Source organism: Coregonus clupeaformis, chromosome 13 (assembly GCF_020615455.1).
Source record: "Coregonus clupeaformis isolate EN_2021a chromosome 13, ASM2061545v1, whole genome shotgun sequence".
NCBI lineage: Eukaryota > Metazoa > Chordata > Actinopteri > Salmoniformes > Salmonidae > Coregonus > Coregonus clupeaformis.
The window spans coordinates 10,865,109-10,885,616 of NC_059204.1; the positions used below are offsets into that span (position 1 = coordinate 10,865,109).

General features: G+C 45.3%; 1 protein-coding gene across 6 annotated transcripts in view; it reads right to left on the reverse strand.

Moving 5' to 3' along the window:
- Positions 1 to 20,508, reverse strand: part of LOC121579146 (calcium/calmodulin-dependent protein kinase kinase 1-like) — a 116,239-nt gene that overhangs the window by 40,286 nt on the left and 55,445 nt on the right. For all 6 annotated transcript variants that reach the window (XM_045224233.1, XM_045224235.1, XM_045224236.1 and 3 more), the window contains 4 exons: positions 13,109 to 13,160; positions 9,124 to 9,260; positions 5,780 to 5,816; positions 5,143 to 5,164 (listed from right to left, as the gene is read on the reverse strand). In XM_045224233.1, coding sequence (XP_045080168.1) covers positions 5,143 to 5,164; positions 5,780 to 5,816; positions 9,124 to 9,260; positions 13,109 to 13,160 — 248 coding nt within the window. The remainder of the gene's footprint in view (positions 1 to 5,142; positions 5,165 to 5,779; positions 5,817 to 9,123; positions 9,261 to 13,108; positions 13,161 to 20,508) is intronic.

The following is a 20,508-nucleotide window of genomic DNA, read 5'->3' on the forward strand; positions in this document are numbered from 1 at the left end:
CTCACATGGGTAGGCAGACTGTTCCATAAAAATGGAGATCTAGAGAAAGCCCTGCCTCCCGCTGTTTGCTTAGAAATTCTAGGGACAATTAGGAGGCCTGCGTCTTGTGACCGTAGCGTACGTATTGGTACATGTACGGCAGGACCAACTCGGAAAGATAGGTAGAGCAAGCCCATGTAACGCTTTATAGGTTAACAGTAAAACCTTGAAATCAGCCCTTGCCTTAACAGGAAGCCAGTGTAGGGAAGCTAGCACTGGAGTAACATGATCAAATTTCTTGGTTCTAGTCAGGATTCTAGCAGCCGTAATTGCACTAACTGAAGTTTATTTAGTGCTTTATCGGGTAGCCGGAAAATAGAGCATTGCAGTGGTCTAACCTAGAAGTAACAAATGCATGGATTAATTTTTCTGCATCATTTTTGGACAGAAAATTTCTGATTTTTGCAATGTTACGTAGATGGAAAAAAGCTGTCCTTGAAACAGTCTTGATATGTTCGTCAAAAGAGAGATCAGGGTCAAGAGTAACGCCTAGGTCCTTCACAGTTTTATTTGAGACGACTTTACAACCATCAAGATGAATTGTCAGATTTAACAGAAGATCTCTTTGTTTCTTGGGACCTAGAACAAGCATCTCTGTTTTGTCCGAGTTAAAAAGTAAAGTTTTCAGCCATCCCACTTATATGTCTGAAACACAGGCTTCTAGCGAGGGCAATTTTGGGGCTTCACCATGCTTCATTGAAATGTACAGCTGTGTGTCATCCGCATAGCAGTGAAAGTTAACATTATGTTTTCGAATAACATCCCCAAGAGGTAAAATATATAGTGAAAACAATAGTGGTCCTAAAACGGAACCTTGAGGAACACCGAAATGTACAGTTGATTTGTCGGAGGACAGACCATTCACAGAGACAAACTGATATCTTTCCGACAGGTAGGATCTAAACCAGGCCAGAACTTGTCCGTGTAGACCAATTTGGGTTTCCAGTCTCTCCAAAAGAATGTGGTGATCGATGGTGTCAAAGGCAGCACTAAGGTCTAGTAGCACGAGGACAGATGCAGAGCCTCGGTCTGGCGCCATTAAAAGGTCATTTACCACCTTCACAAGTGCAGTCTCAGTGCTATGATGGGGTCTAAAAACCAGACTGAAGCATTTCGTATACATTGTTTGTCTTCAGAAAGGCAGTGAGTTGCTGCGCAACAGCTTTTTCTAAAATTTTTGAGAGGAATGGAAGATTCGATATAGGCCGATAGTTTTTATATTTTCCGGGTCAAGGTTTGGCTTTTTCAAGAGGCTTTATCACTGCCACTTTTAGTGAGTTTGGTACACATCCGGTGGATAGAGAGCTGTTTATTATGTTCAACATAGGAGGGCCAAGCACAGGAAGCAGCTCCTTCAGCAGTTTAGTAGGAATAGGATCCAGTATGCAGCTTGAAGGTTTAGAGGCCATGATTATTTTCATCATTGTGTCAAGAGATATAGTACTAAAACACTTAAGTGTCTCTCCCGATCCCAGGCCCTCGCAGAATTGCAGATCCAGGACAGCTAAGCCCTGGAGGAATACGCAGATTCAAAGAGGAGTCCGTAATTTGCTTTCTAATGGTCATGATCTTTTCCTCAAAGAAGTTCATGAATTTATCACTGCTGAAGTGAAAACCATCCTCTCTTGGGGAATGCTGCTTTTTAGTTAGCTTTGCAACAGTATCAAAAAGAAATTTTGGATTGTTCTTATTTTCCTCGATTAATTTGGAAAAGTAGGATGATCGAGCAGCAGTGAGGGCTCTTCGGTACTGCACGGTACTGTCTTTCCAAGCTAGTCGGAAGACTTCCAGTTTGGTGTGGCGCCATTTCCGTTCCAATTTCCTGGAAGCTTGCTTCAAAGCTCGGGTATTTTCTGTATACCAGGGAGCTAGTTTCTTATGACAAATGTCTTTCGTTTTTAGGGGTGCAACTGCATCTAGGTATTGCGCAGGGTTAAATTGAGTTCCTCAGTTAAGTGGTTAACTGATTTTTGTCCTCTGACGTCCTTGGGTAGGCAGAAGGAGTCTGGAAGGGCATCAATGAATTTTTGTGTTGTCTGAGAATTTATAGCTACCGACTTTTGATGCTCCTTGGTTGGGGTCTGAGCAGATTATTTGTTGCGATTGCAAACGTAATAAAATGGTGGTCCGATAGTCCAGGATTTTGTGGAAAAACATTAAGATCTACAACATTTATTCCATGGGACAAAACTAGGTCCAGAGTATGACTGTGGCAGTGAGTAGGTCCAGAGACATGTTGGACAAAACCCACTGAGTCGATAATGGCTCCGAAAGACTTTTGGAGTGGGTCTGTGGACTTCTCCATGTGAATATTAAAATCACCAAAAAATTAGAATATGATCTGCTATGACTACAAGGTCTGATAGGAATTCAGGAAACTCAGAGAGGAACGCTGTATATGGCCCAGGAGGCCTGTAAACAGTAGCTATAAAAAAGTGATTGAGTAGGCTGCATAGATTTCATGACTAGAAGCTCAAAAGATGAAAACGCCATTTTTTTTGTAAATTGAAATTTGCTATCGTAAATGTTACAAACACCTCCGCCCTTTGCGGGATACGCGGGGAATATGGTCACTAGTGTAACCAGGAGGAGGCCTCATTTAACACAGCAAATTCATCAGGCTTAAGCCATGTTTCAGTCAGGCCAATCACATCAAGATTATGATCAGTGATTAGTTCATTGACTATGACTGCCTTTGAAGTGAGGGATCTAACATTAAGTAACCCTATTTTGAGATGTGAGGTATCACGATCTCTTTCAATAATGGCAGGAATGGAGGAGGTCTTTATCCTAATAAGATTGCTAGGGTGAACACCACCATGTTTAGTTTTGCCCAACCTAGGTCGAGGCACAGACACAGTCTCAATGGGTATGGCTGAGCTGACTACACTGACTATGCTATTGGCAGACTCCACTAAGCTGGCAGGTTGGCTAACAGCCTGCTGCCTGGCCTGCACCCTATTTCACTGTGGGGCTAGAGGAGTTAGAGCCCTATCTATGTTGGTAGATAAGAGGAGGAAGCACCCCTCCGGCTAGGATGAGTCCGTCACTCCTCAGCAGGTCAGGCTTGGTCCTGTTTGTGGGGTGAGTCCCAGAAAGAGGGCCAATTATCCGCAAATGTTATCTTTTGGGAGGGGCAGAAAACAGTTTTCAACCAGCGATTGAGTGCTGAGACTCTGCTGTAGAGCTCATCACTTCCCCTAACTGGGGAGGGGCCAGAGACAATTACTCGATGCCGACACATCTTTCCTAGCTGATTTACACGCTGAAGCTATGTTGCACTTGGTGACCTCTGACTGTTTCATCCTAACATCGTTGGTGCCGACGTGGATAACAATATCTCTATACTCTCTACACTCGCCAGTTTTAGCTTTAGCCAGCACCATCTTTAGATTAGCCTTAACGTCGGTAGCCCTGCCCCCCTGGTAAACAGTGTATGATCGCTGGGTGATTGGTTTTAAGTCTAATACTGCAGGGTAATGGAGTCGCCAATGACTAGGGTTTTCAATTGTCAGAGCTAATGGTGGGAGCCTTCGGAGTCTCAGACCCGTAGCGGGAGGAGTAGAGACTAGAGAAGACTCAGACTCAGACTCCGACTCGCTACATAATGGGGAAAACCGGTTGAAGGTTTCTGTCGGCTGAATGAGCCGACACCGGTTGAGCATTCCAACAGTATTTCCCTCCAGAAGCCATGAAAGTTGTCCGGCTGCGGGGACTGTGCGGGAGAGTTTATACTAACGTTACTGTCTGTACTTACTGGTGGCACAGGCGCTGTTTCTTCCTTTCCTACACTGATATTACCCTTGCCTAACGTTCGTCTGAAGCTGGGCTTGTAGCACAGCTATTCTCGCCGTAAGGCGAGAATTCTCCGCATATTATGAGTACAAGCGACTGCAATTAGAAGACATCATGTTAATGTTACTACTTAGCTTTGGCTGTTGAAGATGTTGATGAACCATGTCCAGATAAAGCGTCCGGGAGTGAAAAAAGTTGAATAAGGGAAAAAAGTTGCGATGGAAAAAAGGAAAATAACGTGAAGTTGGCAGCTAGAACGCACAGGAAAATGACTCTTCTGTCTCGGGATAAACGTCCGGGTGAAAAAGTTTGCAGCGAAAAAAGATGAGTGAGGTACAAAACTAAAAGTTGGTAAATTTGTTGAACACAGAGATTGATTAAACGTTTATTAAAAAGTAAAGCGTGAATAGTTTGGCAGGTAGCCAAGTAGCAACAAACAGCAGAGCAGCACGGAGACAATGCGAAGCGAAGCATACCCCTGCACATGGACTCGGTACGGGTACTCCCTGTATATAGCCATGTTATCGTTACTCATTGTGGATTTATTCCTTGTTATTATTTTAAAAATGTTATATTATTTATATTTTTTTCTCTCTGCATTGTTGGGAAGGGCCGTAAGTAAGCACTTCACTGTTTAGTCTACACCTGTTGTTTACCAAGCATGTGACAAATAAAATGTTATTTGATTTGAGTCACTAACCAAAGAATCATCCAAATGAAGAATACTTTTTTCTAAGTGTGTGTGGTAGAGGGGCTGCATTAATGCGCTATCCTCCTGCATCCTATCCTCCTGCATCCTATCCTCCTGCATCCTATCCTCCTGCATCCTATCCTCCTGCACCCTATCCTCCTGCATCCTATCCTCCTGCACCCTATCCTCCTGCATCCTATCCTCCTGCATCCTATCCTCCTGCATCCTATCCTCCTGCATCCTATCATCCCTTTACTTTAGAAAAATCCACTGCATCAAATAAGAGGAATAAAAGAACTCTCTTAACAGGAAGAGAAGCGATCAGAAAGCATAGAGAAACCCTGGTCTAGTGGTAAGACCACTGGTAATAACTGTCAAGTGTCAAACATAAGCACATGATGAAAGCTCTGGAAAGAGAGAGACGGGGGAGAGAGAGAGAGAGAGAGAGAGAGAGAGAGAGAGAGCAGTGCACAAACACAGGCACTACGTCAGCTTTGAGTAATGAAGGAGACACTGGAGAGAGGGAGGAGAGGATAGGAGGATGAGGGGAAGATGTGATGGGGGTCGGGCTTCAATTATTGATGAAAAAAGGACACAACATGACGTACGCTACTCACCCCTTTGGCATCAAATCAAACACTTCAGAAGAGAGAGAGAGAGAGAGGAGAAATACATCAGTCTATGTCTGTCAAAGAGATTGTAGTATACTGTAGAACCCAGCACAATGGGTTGTAGACTAACTGACACTAACACTGTCAGTTACTACACCTTTTCATTTCATTAGCCAACAGCCATAATTACCTACAGTAGATCAGGTGGTTTGATACCTAACTCAGCCTTTCTCTCTCCTGCCATGTCTACTTGTATTAATGGGAGGAATCGAACCATGGTCTATGTGCCTTAAAGAGGTGGTGCACACTTAGAAAAGAAGGTGCCACCTAGAATCATAAAGGGTTCTTCAACTGTCCCTCTGAAAATAACTCTTTTAGGTTCCTAATCGACCCCTTTCACCACCAAAGGGTTCTACCTGAAACCAAAAAGGGTTCTCTTATGGGGACAAATGAAGAATACTTTTTTCTATGTGTGTGTGGTAGAGGGGCTGCATTAATGCGCTATCCTCCTGCATCCTATCCTCCTGCATCCTATCCTCCTGCATCCTCTAGTCCTAGCATTGTCGTATGGAGTCAGCTGTGCCAACTGCTAAGGGAACTAACGGGCCGATTTCCAGTCGAGATAAGCGTGTGAAGTACATACCCATGTGGAGGTTGTCCTCTGCAGGATCATCCAACACCTGCAACGATAATAACACATCATCAGGAATACACCCTGTTATATTATTAAGCAATAAGGCACAAGGGGCAGTCACAGGTAAATAGAGTTATTCGGCCCACTGCGATAGACTCGCGTTCCTTATTGTTTTTATAAAACTGTTACCAACATATTAAAATAACAAGAAATTACATATTTTCATTAAAACTTTATTTTGATAAGTAAATTAATACGATTTAATTCTTCCATCAGAAGATATAGTCCGGACAAAAATCTGATTGTTAGTTATTTTGGCTATATTGCTACAGATGCGACGCAGTGAATTATTTTGGCATAGTTGCTATGCAAAATGACTGGTCGTCCGTTCTAAACAAAATGGTTGCTATGCAGGCTGGATAACGTTCTTGTCACTTGCTAGCTAGCTAGCCAACTTCAACCAACTCAGTCCGGTCAAACATTGAACCTGGAATGACAGTACACTAGCTGCATTTTCGTTTGTTTGGCCTTTACTTGGATATGTCCATAATAATGACGTTGATGTGTGATTTCTCCTAGCTCAGAGAAAGTTGACTCATCTCGTCTGGGCACCGTTCACTCTATGTATGGTACTACAGAGATCTAAATTCTTAAAGAGAAACATTGTTTCTGAGGTGGGATAATAGGCATATATTAACCCCCGCTGTACCAAAGTAAATGCTAGGCTGGAAGCAAGGGGAAATAATGTGTGAGTTGAGATAAATACAAGAGATGATTCAGAAAGCAACACAAACATGATATTCTTATGGAGGCGCAGTGATACTTTCAAATGGAACTGTCAGCAGGCATAGTGTGCCTGTGACGGCCAATACAGCACGGCTTGGTACGCTTTCTTGTCCAATCAGCATCCAGGATCCAAACAACCAGTTTTATAATACACCTGGACCTCAAAGCCAGTTCTCTTTTTTAAAATTCTGTAATCAGGGACTGATGTAGACCTGGGACACCACATGTATGCAAATTAATTATCAGGTTGAACAAAAAACCAGCAGTACTCCGGACCTCGGGTAAGATTTGAATACCCCAGCCCTATAGTACAGGCATCAGCATGACAGTGAAGAAGGTAGCATAACAAGTACTCATTGGCCTTTAAAGCACTTGTCTCAAGAGGATCTTAGATGCCAGTTTGAATTGAACCCAAATGAGGAGGATATTAATATATATTATCTAATATCTGTACTGTATTATCTTAGCTACTAACCATCTGTGACAAATTGCCACTTTACGTTTTACATTTTTCTCTAGCTGAGGCTTTAATCTTTTATAAAAAGAGAACAGTTTTGAGGCATAATAATAACATTTGACTGTGAATTGGAGAGTCACAATGAATATGATCCCATCCCAGACCCAACCCAGGCCCAATCCGACCCAGGCCCGACCCAGGCCCGACCCAGAACTCTAGATGATGAGCTTTGAATTGGGAATGAATGAAGAATATGACTGAGAGGGGAGGGGACAGAGAAAGAGGAGATGGGAGGAGAGGGGATAGAAAGGGGAAGAGGAGGAATTGGAGAGAGGAGGAGAGGAGGAGATAGGGAGAGGAGGAGAGGAGGAGATAGGGAGAGGAGGAGAGGAGGAGATAGGGAGAGGAGGAGAGGAGGAGATGGCTCCTGTAGCTCAGTTGCTATAGCATGGCACTTGCAACGCCAGGGTTGTGGGGTTCGATTCCCACGGGGGGGCCAGTATGGAAAATGTATGCACTCACTAACTGTAAGTCGCGTGAGAGCGTCTGCTAAATGACTAAAATGTAAAATGGAGGAGATGGGGAGAGGAGGACAGGAGGAAATAGGGAGTGGAGGACAGGAGGAGATATGGAGGAGGAGGAGAGGAGGAGATGAGGAGATGGGGAAATGAGGACAGGAGGAGATGTGGAGAGGAGGAGAGGAGGAGGAGATGTGGAGAGGAGGAGATGAGGAGAGGAGGAGATGTGGAGGAGATGGGGAGATGGGGAGAGGAGGAGAGGAAGAGAGGAAGAGAGGGGGAGATGGAGAGAGGGGGAGATGGAGTGGCTGGTTCTTCTGGGATGAGGCTGTGGAGTTGAAACACTTAGAGAGGAGCTCCACTTTCACTGTAACTCATTATGACTGACTGGCACAGTGCTGCTGGGAGCCCCAGAGGTACCCATGGCCACCCACTGACTCCATCCCCGCGCCTCCACCCTCCCCTCCTTTCACTGTAACTCATTAGGACTGGCTGTCTCCAGCCCTCTCGAGCCCTCCACCCATCCGGCCCTGATGAGGCGCCCAATTATGTCTGCGTGCCCCCGCCGTCTGCCAGTGATTGAAGAGCACTCTGATGATGTCACTGGGGAGACGAGTGCGTCAGCGCGGTGCTTATGTCTGTCTCTCCTCTCTAAATCTCCATCTCCTTCACATAAGCCACTGTGGTGAGCAGCACAGTGCTTGGTGGCACCCTATCCTCTATAGTACACTACTTTTGACTGCAGTGCACTATATATAGGGAATAGGGTTTAGGACGCAACCAGGTTGCTGTGTATTCTGTGGAGCTATGCCGAGGTTAGCAGCATTCAGGCTTAGCATGCATCCCAAATGACACCCTATGCCTTTATCTCTGTCTCCTCTCCAAATAAGTATCACTCGCTTAGCTTTCCCCTCAATATAAGCCACTGTGTGGTAAATGAAAGCCTGTAGCTGATGTCTGGTAAATGGACAGGGACACACCTGTGGTTCTATGGTGGTGGCAGCATGTCCAATGATTGCTACAGTTACAACTATCAGTGAAAGTGTTGTCTTGCTGGGTGAAGCGTATAATGCATATTTGTCTTGGCTTTTTAGGTCAATTAAATTGCTTTAAGATTCCACTTCACATTCTCCTTGCTTGGCCTCTTGTTTCTTTACTAGAGACAGACACAGTGAAAACTACTGTCACTTGGCCTATTGTTTCTTTACCTGTGACAGACACAGTGAAAACTACTGTCACTTGGCCTATTGTTTCTTTACCGGTGGCAGACACAGTGAAAACTACTGGCCTATTGTTTCTTTACGGTGACAGACACAGTGAAAACTACTGTCACTTGGCCTATTGTTTCTTTACGGTGACAGACACAGTGAAAACTACTGTCACTTGGCCTATTGTTTCTTTACCGGTGACAGACACAGTGAAAACTACTGTCACTTGGCCTATTGTTTCTTTACCGGTGACAGACACAGTGAAAACTACTGTCACTTGGCCTATTGTTTCTTTACCGGTGACAGACACAGTGAAAACTACTGTCACTTGGCCTATTGTTTCTTTACCGGTGACAGACACAGTGAGGTAGGTTCTCCGCTCACCTCCACCAGTTTGACTATGTTGAGATGGTCCAGCTTCTTCAGGATGGCGATCTCCTGGTACACCCTCTCCAGGGGGCCTAGGACTTTGGGCAGCTCCCCCTGGACCGCAGCCTTGGGTCCTCTGGGAGGGGGGCGACCTGCAGGGAACCACAACCCCAAACCTCACGTCAGCTGCAATTGTAGACAATTCAACTTTATCAATTTTAGATACTTTCAATGGATTTCTGCATGATGCGCGAAAAATGCTAATATCGGTCCCATGACTGGAATGGGATTTGCCCCACAAATCAAATCAAATCAAATTCTATTTGTCACATACACGTGTTTAGCAGATGTTATAACGGGTGTAGCGAAATGCTTGTAAATGCTAAAACGTTTGGAAACAGTGCCAGGGAAACTAAACCAAAACATGGATTGCTGTCACATCTTATCCATTGGGTTAACTATCCCTTTAACCCTAACCCTGGTGGAAATGGGCCTATATCCATAGAACCAAATTGAAATGTTTCTAACAGAAGAACTATAAAAAGCATATGCATGAACATGGTTAAGACAACACTTTGGAGATTACGGGGAAATGATCAGACCAAAAGGTGAGGACACAACTGTTCACCTGAAACAAGACTGAATCCAAACATTACACTGCTTTGATTTGATGTGCATTTCACATTTACTGTACCTTTTCCCACCAATAACGAAATGTGAAAATACTCTGGATACATTCAGTAACATAATAAGACTATTCAATTAATCAAATCAAATCAAAATGTAATTTGTCACATGCGCCGAATACAACAGGTGTAGTATTACCTTACCGTGAAATGCTTACTTACAAGCCCTTATCCAACAATGCAGTTCAAGAAATCGAGTTAAGAAAATATTTACTAAATAAACAAAAGTAAAATTTAAAAAAAATAGTAACACAATAAAATAACAATACCGAGGCTATATACAGGGGGTACCGGTACCGAGTCAATGTGTGGGGGTACATGTTAGTCTAGGTAATAACGAGGCTATATACAGGGGGTACCGGTACCGAGTCAATGTGCGGGGGTACAGGTTAGTCGAGGTAATTTTTACATGTAGGTAGGAGTAAACTGAAGTGTTGAAGTAGGTGCAATATAATACAAAACTATGACAAGGGTTTGAGTGAGAGGTCTAACTGGAGTCTCTGTGGCCAAACACCTCTCCAAACTGTGCACACTTCCTAAGTCATGTCAATGCACTTTTATGACTCAAGGAAAGAGCCTTCGACTATAAGGTGTTGTTGTTGAGTTCTCCTAGCTTTGCCATTGAGGAACTGAAGTGAGCACCCTTGTCGTTTTTTGGTTTGTAACACAGCCCTGCGTCCCCACCATCACACAATTACTGTTGTTGTTTAGGCAATCCAAAAACGTTCCATTATAAATCACAATCTGGGTCAGCTGGGCGTCATTTGAAAGCTTATTCTATTGCCAACATGGCTAGCTAAGTTGTAAAATACGATCGTACGGTGTTAGGCTTTCAAAAGGCACTTCAGACAAACAGATGGTAATTTTGATGCGCATAGAAAGGAGTCAAGAGTGCATTCAAGTGCGTGTTCCGCGGCTAATGTTTCTCACAATACGACATGCATATGCTCACTCTGTTCAGGACAACACAGGGTATAGCGCATGGCATCCTTGTATACGTTGATACTGTACAGTGCCTTGCAAAAGTATTTATCCCCCTTGCCGTTTTTCCTATTTTGTTGCATTACAACCTGTAATTTAAATTGATTTTTGGGGGGGATTTCATGTAACGGACATACACATAATAGTCCAAATTGGTGAAGTGAAATGAAAAAAAGAACTTGTTTCAAAAAATTCTAAAAAATAAATAACGGAAAAGTGGTGCGTGCATATGTATTCACCCCCTTTGCTATGAAGCCCCTAAATAAGATCTGGTGCAACCAATTACCTCCAGAAGTCACATAATTTGTTAAATAAAGTCCACCTGTGTGCAATCTAAGTGTCACATGATCTGTCACATGATCTCAGTATATATACACCTGTTCTGAAAGGCCTCAGAGTCTGTAACACCACTAAGCAAGGGGCACCACCAAGCAAGCGGCACCATGAAGACCAAGGAGCTCTCCAAACAGGTCAGGGACAAAGTTGTGGAGAAGTACAGATCAGGGTTGGGTTATAAAAAAATATCAGAAACTTTGAACATCCCACGGAGCACCATTAAATCCATTATTAAAAAATTGAAAGAATATGGCACCACAACAAACCTGCCAAGAGAGGGCTGTCCACCAAAACTCACGGACCAGGCAAGGAGGGCATTAATCAGAGAGGCAACAAAGAGACCAAAGATAACCCTGAAGGAGCTGCAAAACTCCACAGCAGAGATTGGAGTATCTGTCCATAGGACCACTTTAAGCCGTACACTCCACAGAGCTGGGCTTTATGTAAGAGTGGCCAGAAAATAGCCATTGCTTAAAGAAAAAAATAAGCAAACACGTTTGGTGTTCGCCAAAAGGCATGTGGGAGACTCCCCAAACATATGGAAGAAGGTACTCTGGTCAGATGAGACTAAAATTGAGCTTTTTGGCCATCAAGGAAAACGCTATGTCTGGCGCAAACCCAACACCTCTCATCACCCCGAGAACACCATCCCCACAGTGAAGCATGGTGGTGGCAGCATCATGATGTGGGGATGTTTTTCATCGGCAGAGACTGGGAAACTGGTCAGAATTGAAGGAATGATGGATGGCGCTAAATACAGGGAAATTCTTGAGGGAAACCTGTTTCAGTCTTCCAGAGATTTGAGACTGGGACGGAGGTTCACCTTCCAACAGGACAATGACCCTAAGCATACTGCTTAAGCAACACTGGAGTGGTTTAAGGGGAAACATTTAAATGTCTTGGAATGGCCTAGTCAAAGCCCAGACCTCAATCCAATTGAGAATCTGTCGTATGACTTAAAGATTGCTGTACAGCAGCGGAACCCATCCAACTTGAAGGAGCTGGAGCAGTTTTGCCTTGAAAAATTGGCAAAAATCCCAGTGGCTAGATGTGCCAAGCTTATAGAGACATACCCCGAGAGACTTGCAGCTGTAATTGCTGCAAAAGGTGGCTCTACAAAGTGTTGACTTTGGGGGGATTGAAGTTATGCACGCTCAAGTTTTCTGTTTTTTTGTCTTATTTCTTGTTTGTTTCACAATAAGAAATATTTTGCATCTTCAAAGTGGTATACATGTTGTGTAAATCAAATGATACAAACCCCCCAATAAATCCATTTTAATTCCAGGTTGTAAGGCAACAAAATAGGAAAAATGCCAAGGGGGGTGAATACTTTCGCAAGCCACTGTAAATGACATGAGTTTTCAAATATGGAAACGTGAAGTGCACATTTGGACTCATGGGTGTGTGTTTGCTTGTATGATAATAAAGCAATATTTATTATACTCGTCAACGTCTCATCTTTCAGAACACATCGACTCCTCTCGATTTACAGCATTTCCCTCACTTGGACAACAACAAATGTGCAAAAGTTGCCCAATCAGCAGGAAGGATGGGGCATCTTCTTGTCGCGCGGTGCTCACGTTTATAAAGGCTGTCAGTTAAAACCCATACAGAGCTGTGAACCAGAGAACCTGAGATGATGTAATATATAGCATGTCAGTGTACAGCCACTGGGTTTCCAATTTGGGCGCTTATCAATGACAAAATCTGCCATTTTCAACCCGTATACGAGATGACAGGGGCTGTGTGTGGAAAGGGCTATGATCCTAACTGTATACTTTGTTTGATGGCCTTTCGAGCTGGATTTAATAATAATAATAATAATAATAATAATAATAATAATAATATGCCATTTAGCAGACACTTTTATCCAAAGCTACTATTTTCTTCTGTATGGGTGGTACCAGGAATCCATGAATCGAAGCCACCAACTGAGCTCCAGAGGACCAGCTAAGGAGTGTGTTGAACGTGTAAAGGTCCAACCGTGTGACACGTACGTGGGAATCCATACTGCTTCATCAGCTTCTTCTTGGACACCACCTTCATGGCCTGAGGGGGATGAGATTGGTCATATTGGTGAGCTAACATGCCATATCTTACATTCTGGTCACTCACTCACTATTAGTTGAATCACTAACAATAAGGAGACACACACACACACCATACAGTACACTTCAGTGCAGAAAAACACTTTAGTACATCGAGTTCATTCAACAATTTTCATTCATTTATCCATCCTTCCATCCATCCATTCCATACTGAACAGGATTAAAGGAGTGAGACTCTTGACAGAATGGTGATGAGGGGTTATACTAGATACGTACAGAACAGAACCCCGGTCTTTAGTGAAGACAACTGGCACTCTGACAGAATGGTGATGAGGGGTTATACTAGATACGTACAGAACAGAACCCCGGTCTTTAGTGAAGACAACTGGCTACTACTCAGAACTTTTCTGTGGTGAGCTCTGTGGCGCCCAGAGCTGCTGAGGCATCACCTAAGTGGGCGCTACACCGTTGGAAGAGGAGAAGTCCAGTGGGATATAAGACTCAGGCTGATTCCCAGACTTGTCCTCTACAATATCATCAGCAGACTCCATCACCATCATCTACCATCCTCTGACCACATCCCTCTGCTCAAGCCATGAACTGACGCTCTCCATCTTCGGAGGATGCAGCGTTTAAAAAAACTTGGCCTCTATTGGTTGACCTGTCATGATATATTGCTTGTTTGTTTTGTTTGCTCTTGAAGAACGCTGTATTTATTATTAAAAGGTGTATAGAAGTCTGAAGTCTTACAGCGTTCAATAAATGTCATATTCATTAGCTAGTCCCTCCAGGATTCCGTGGGGATTTTTTTGTGATATTTGCGGGCAAAAATGCTTGATTTTCCTGCAGCAATTCAGACATTTTGCATGGCAATATGCAATGATTTTGTCAAATTTGTCACGAAAATGTGCTGACAACAGAAAAAGTTTGATTGAACCATGTTATTCCGGTAAATGTGCGGTGATTGGTTGAAATTGCGAGCCCTCTTTCTATACTGCGGTGATGGGTCTGTTTTAATGCGATAATATCGCAATGATTTGACTGTTTAATGTGGAAATAGTGTTGGGATTGGTCAAATTTGCAAGCCCTCGCATAATAAGTGGGGAAATTGTTGATTTTGCAAAAAATATTACAATCTCACAATTGCGGAATCCTGAAGAAACGGATTAGTATTAAGTACACCAGCGTTGCAGGTACGCTCGCTGTCAAAGCATAATTTCTCTGAACCATAGTGAAGTGGATGACACAATAACATCTCTAACTTCCTGCATTTATTTCCATATTAATCAATGAAAGCTTTCATAAATGTTTCGATTGTGTCGTTTCTTGTGCTAATGGTGTACTTAAGATTCCCAGCACCACTCTCGCTGCCTGTGGGTAAGCGATGACTCTGGAAATGGACTGATACACACACGGTGGATGATTGGTTCTGTTAGGGAAGGGTTGACTTCGGTTAGTGACTAGTTTAAAGGCCCAGAGCAGTCAAAAACGTGATTTTCCTGTGTTTTATATATATTTCCACACTATGAGGTTGGAATAATACTGTTAAATGGTGAAAATGATGATAATGCCCTTTAAGTGTAAGAGCTGTTTGAAAAGACCTCATGTCAGCCTGTTTAGGTGGGATGGAGATGGAGGCCGTAAATTAGTTAACAGACCAACAAGAAAGAGAATTCCCAAACCTCTCTGCCAATAACACCTAGTTAGTTTTCAGTTTTCCCCTCCCCACTTCAGACCATTCCCAGAGAGTCCTAGATTTTTTTTTTCTACTTGAGAAATTGCGCTTAGCTAAGAAATTATTTTAGTTTATTTTTGACCATTTTAACTGAAAACAAAATCACAGTAAGGTGCTTAATTGTTACCCCATTCTGAGATGAAAATGGCTGCTTTGGACATTTAACTCTACTAGCTACCATGTAGAATACAGGTGTGGCAATGATGACTCCAGAAAGCAAGCTGATGGCCCAATATTGGAGTCTGCACTTTGTTACCATGCAGTCGGTCTACAAGGTGGCCATACATCCACATTGAAACTCATTAACTAGTTAAACTTTCTTCTGTAAGTAACATATCTAAACCCTGCAGCTCAGGATAGAATTAAGAACATCCTGTGACTTCACAACTTCAGAGTATTCTGGTGTTCTAGTGATGTGAGAGCCCAGTTCAGTGTCGCACGCACGCACACACACACACACACACACACACACACACACACACACACACACACACACACACACACACACACACACACACACACACACACACACACACACACACACACACACACACACACCTCATTACCTATAATTAGGTGTTAATTCCTTGCACTTGCGGAATACATTTATTTTCCATTGGCTAATGAATAGGACCCAACTGAAAGCATCACACAGTTTTATTAATGACAGCATTCATATTCTCCCTGTGTGTGTAACGTTAGGGACATCAGACGCTGTTCAGACACCATGATGAAGGACCGTGGATGGTGAATATCTTATAGGAGATGTTTTTTTCTTTTTTTTCTTCCATTTCTTCAGACAGTACCACCACCAGTATCATCGCTAGTTATTCCCTGCCTGGGTCAAAGGTCACAACATTAAAGCCTATTCATAGTGTAGTCATCCATTGATGTCATATATGGCTTATCTGATGTTCTAAAAGGCATGGGGTCCTCCTGATGGACTATCTCAACAGATAAAAAGTAATATTCCAAAAGGGAACAAACTGCTAAGAGCCATGCAGAATCTCCATTCTACACCACATCATTGTTTTTTTCTTATTTTCTTGAGTTCAAGGACGATCCCTCCTTGAGTGAGGGATGTACAGAGTCTTTGTAGTTTTGACGAGTTCAGAAGCATCGGTTTGTCAGAGCAGAGCGAGGGAAGATAGGAAAGAGAGGGGAGAGAGGGAAGAGAGGGAAGAGAGGGGAGAGAGGGGAGAGAGGGGAGAGAGGGGAGAGAGAGGGAAGAGAGGGGAGAGAGGGAAGAGAGGGAAGATAGGGGAGAGAGGGTGGAGAGGGGAGAGAGAGGGAAGAGGGAATATAGGGGAGAGAGGGAAGATAGGGGAGAGAGGGGAGAGAGGGAAGAGAGGGAAGAGAGGGGAGAGAGGGAGAGGGGAGAGAGGGAGAGAGAGGGAAGAGAGGGGGAGAGAGGGAGAGAGGGGAGAGAGAGAGGGAAGAGAGGGGAGAGAGGAAAGAGAGGGGAGAGAGGGAGAGAGGGGAGAGAGGGAAGAGAGGGAAGAGAGGGAGAGAGGGAAGAGAGGGAGAGAGGAAGAAGGGAGAGAGGGAAGAGAGGAGGGGGGAAGAGAGGGAAGAGAGGGGAGAGAGGGAAGAGAGGGAAGAGAGGGAGAGAGGGAAGAAGGGGGAGAGAGGGAGAGAGGGGAGAGAGGGAGAGAGAGGGAAGAGAGGGAGAGAAGAAAGAGAGGGGAGAGAGGAGAGAGAGGGAGAGAGGGGAGAGAGGGGAGAGAGGGAAGATAGGGGAGAGAGGGGAGAGAGGGAAGAGAGGGAAGAGAGGGAGAGAAGAAAGAGAGGGGAAGAGAGGAGAGAGAGGGAAGAGAGGGAAGAGAGGGGAGAGAGGGGAGAGAGGGAAGAGAGGGGAGAGAGGGGAGAGAGGGGAGAGAGGGAAGAGAGCGAACTACTACTGAACAACAGCACCAGGCAGGGAGCGAACTACTACTGAACAGCACCAGGCAGGGAGCGAACTACTACTGAACAGCACCAGGCAGGGAGCGAACTACTATTGAACAGCACCAGGGTGAGCTCAGTGAGCCAGTGGCAACAAGCTGACAGTGCAGTTAGGTTTGATTACAAATGCACAGCGAGATGGCAAACCGCTGCTTCATTCCCATTGGTTTAAAGAACTTCACAACTTCAGAGTATTCTGGTGTTCTAGTGATGTGAGAGCCCAGTTCAGTGTCGCACACACACACACACACACACACACACACACACACACACACACACACACACACACACACACACACACACACACACACACACACACACACAACACAAAACATTACTATAATTAGGTGGTAATTCTGAATTTATGAAACATTTATTTTCATTGGATAATGAATAGGACCCAACTGAAAGCATCACACAGTTTTATTAATGACAGCATTATATTCTCCTGGTAACGTAGGGAATAGACGCTGTTAGACACCATGATGAAGGACGTGGATGGTGAATATTTATAGGAGATGTTTTTTTTTTTTTTTTATTTCTTCAGACAGTACCACCACCAGTATATGCTAGTTATTCCCTGCCTGGGTCAAAGGTCACAACATTAAAGCCTATTCATAGTGTAGTATATGATGTCATATATGGTTATCTGATGTTCTAAAAGGCATGGGGTCTCCTGATGGACTATCTCAACAGAAAAAAAGTAATATTCCAAAAGGGAACAAATGTTAAGAGCATGCAGAATCTCCATTCTAACACATCATTTTTTTTTTATTTTTTGAGTTAAGGACCATCCCTCCGATGAGGGATGTACAGAGTTTGTAGTCTTGACGAGTTCAGAAGCATCGGTTGTAGAGCAGAGGAGGGAAGAAGGAAGAGAGGGAGAGGGAAGAGAGGAAGAGAGAGGGGGGGGGAGAGGGAGAGAGAGGGAAGGAGAGGGGAGAGAGGAAAGAGAGGGAGATAGGGAGAGAGGGGGAGAGGGGAGAGAGAGGGAAGAGGAAATAGGAGAGAGAGGGAGAGAGGGAAGAGAGGGAAGAGAGGGAGAGGGGGAGAGAGGGGAGAGAGAGGGAAGAGAGGGGAGAGAGAGGGGAGAGAGGGAGAGAGAGGGAAGAGAGGGGAGAGAGGGAGAGAGAGGGAGAGAGAGGGGAGAGAGGAAGAGAGAGGGAGAGAGGGGGAGAGAGAGGGAGAGAGAGGGAAAGAGAGGGAAGAGAGGGGAGAGAGGGGGAGAGAGGGAGAGAGGGGAGAGAGGGAAGAGAGGGGAGAGAGGGGAGAGAGGGGAGAGAGGGGAGAGAGGGGAGAGAGGGAGAGAGGGAGAGAGGGGAGAGAGGGAGGGGAGAGAGGGGGAGAGAGGGAGAGAGGGAAGAAGGGGAGAGAGGGAAGAGAGGGAAGAGAGGGGAGAGAGGGAGAGAGGGGAGAGAGAGGGAGAGAGAGGGAAGAGAGGGAGAGAGGAAAGAGAGGAAAGAGAGGGGAGAGAGGGGGAGAGGGAGAGAGGGGAGAGAGGGAGAGAGAGGGAAGATAGGGGAGAGAGGGAAGAGAGGGAGAGAGGGAGAGAGGGGAGAGAGGGGAGAGAGGGGAGAGAGAGGGAAGAGAGGGGAGAGAGGAAAGAGAGGAAAGAGAGGGAAGATAGGGAGAGAGGGTGGAGAGGGGAGAGAGAGGGAAGAGGGAAGATAGGGGGAGAGGGAAGAGAGGGAGAGAGAGGGGAGAGAGGGAGAGAGGGAAGAGAGGGGAGAGAGGGGGAGGGAGAGAGGGGAGAGAGAGGGAGAGAGAGGGGAGAGAGGGGAGAGAGAGGGAAGATAGGGGAGAGAGGGAGAGAGGAGAGAGGAAGAGAGGGAGAGAGGAAAGAGAGGGAGAGAGGGAGAGAGAGGGAAGAGAGGAAAGAGAGGAGAGAGGGAGAGAGAGAGAGGGGAGAGGGAGAGAGGGGAGAGAGGGAAGAGAGGGAGAGAGGAGAGAGGGGAGGAGAGACGAAGAGAGGGGAGAGAGGGGGGGAGAGAGGGAAGAGAGGGAGAGAGGGAGAGAGGGAAGAGAGGGGAGAGAGGGGAGAGAGGGAAGATAGGAGAGAGAGGGAAGATAGGAAGGGGGGGAAGAGAGGGAAGAGAGGGGAGAGAGGGAAGAGAGGGAAGAGAGGGGAGAGAGGGAAGATAGGGGAGAGAGGGGAGAGAGAGGGAAGAGAGGGGAGAGAAGAAAGAGAGGGAAAAAGGAGAGAGAGGGAAGAGAGGGGAGAGAGGAAAGAGAGGGAAGAGAGGGGAGAGAGGGAAGAGAGGGAAGAGAGGGGAGAGAGGGGAGAGAGGGAAGAGAGGGGAGAGAGGGGAGAGAGGGAAGAGAGCGAACTACTACTGAACAACAGCACCAGGCAGGGAGCGAACTACTACTGAACAGCACCAGGCAGGGAGCGAACTACTACTGAACAGCACCAGGCAGGGACGAACACTATTGAACAGCACCAGGGTGAGCTCAGTGAGCAGTGGCAACAAGTGAAGTGAAGTTAGGTTTGATTACAAATGCACAGCGAGATGGCAAACCGCCGCATTCCCATTGGTTTAAAGAACCACAACTTCAGAGTATTGGTGTTCTAGTGATGTGAGAGCCCAGTCAGTGCGAACACACACACACACACACAACACACACACACACACACACACACACACCTCATACATAATAGGTGTTAATTCCTTGCACTTAGGAATACATTATTTCATTGGAATAGGACCAACTGAAAGCATCACACAGTTATTAATGACAGATTATATCCGTGTGTGTAACGTTAGGGACATCAGACGCTGTTCAGACACCATGATGAAGGACCGTGGATGGTGAATATTTATAGGAGATGTTTTTTTTTTTTTCATTTCTTCAGACAGTACCACCACCAGTATCATCGATTAGTTATCCCGCCTGGGCCAAAGGTAAAATAAAGCCTATTCATAGTGTAGTCATCCATTGATGTCATATATGGCTTATCTGATGCTCTCTAAAAGGCATGGGGTCTCCGATGGACTATCTCAACAGATAAAAAAGTAATATTCCAAAAAGGGAACAAACTGCTAAGAGCCATGCAGAATCTCCATTCTACACCACATCATTGTTTTTTTTCTATTTTCTTGAGTTCAAGGACGATCCCCCCTTGAGTGAGGGATGTACAGAGTTTTGAGTTTGAAGTCAGAAGATCGTTTGTCAGAGAGAGCGAGGGAAGATAGGAAGAGAGGGGAGAGAGGGGAAGAGAGGGAAGAGAGAGAGAGGGGAGAGAGGGGAGAGAGAGGGAAGAGAGGGGAGAGAGGGGGAGAGAGGGAGAGAGGGAAGAGAGGGAGAGAGGGGGAGAGAGAGGGAGAGAGGGAGAGAAGAAGAGGGAATATAGGGGAGAGAGGGGAGAGAGGGAAGAGAGGGAGAGAGGGGAGAGAGGGAGAGAGGGAGAGAGGAAGAGAGGGGAGAGAGGGGAAGAGAGGAGAGAGGGGAGAGAGGGAGAGAGGGGAGAGAGGGGAGAGAGGGGAAGAGGGAGGGAGATAGGGGAGAGAGGGGAGAGAGGGAAGAGAGGAAAGAGAGGGAAGAGAGGGGAGAGAGGGAGAGAGGGAGAGAGGGGAGAGAGGGGAGAGAGGGGAGAGAGGGAAGAGAGGGGAGAGAGGGGAGAGAGGGGAGAGAGGGGAGAGAGAGGGAGAGAGGGGAGAGAGGGAAGAGA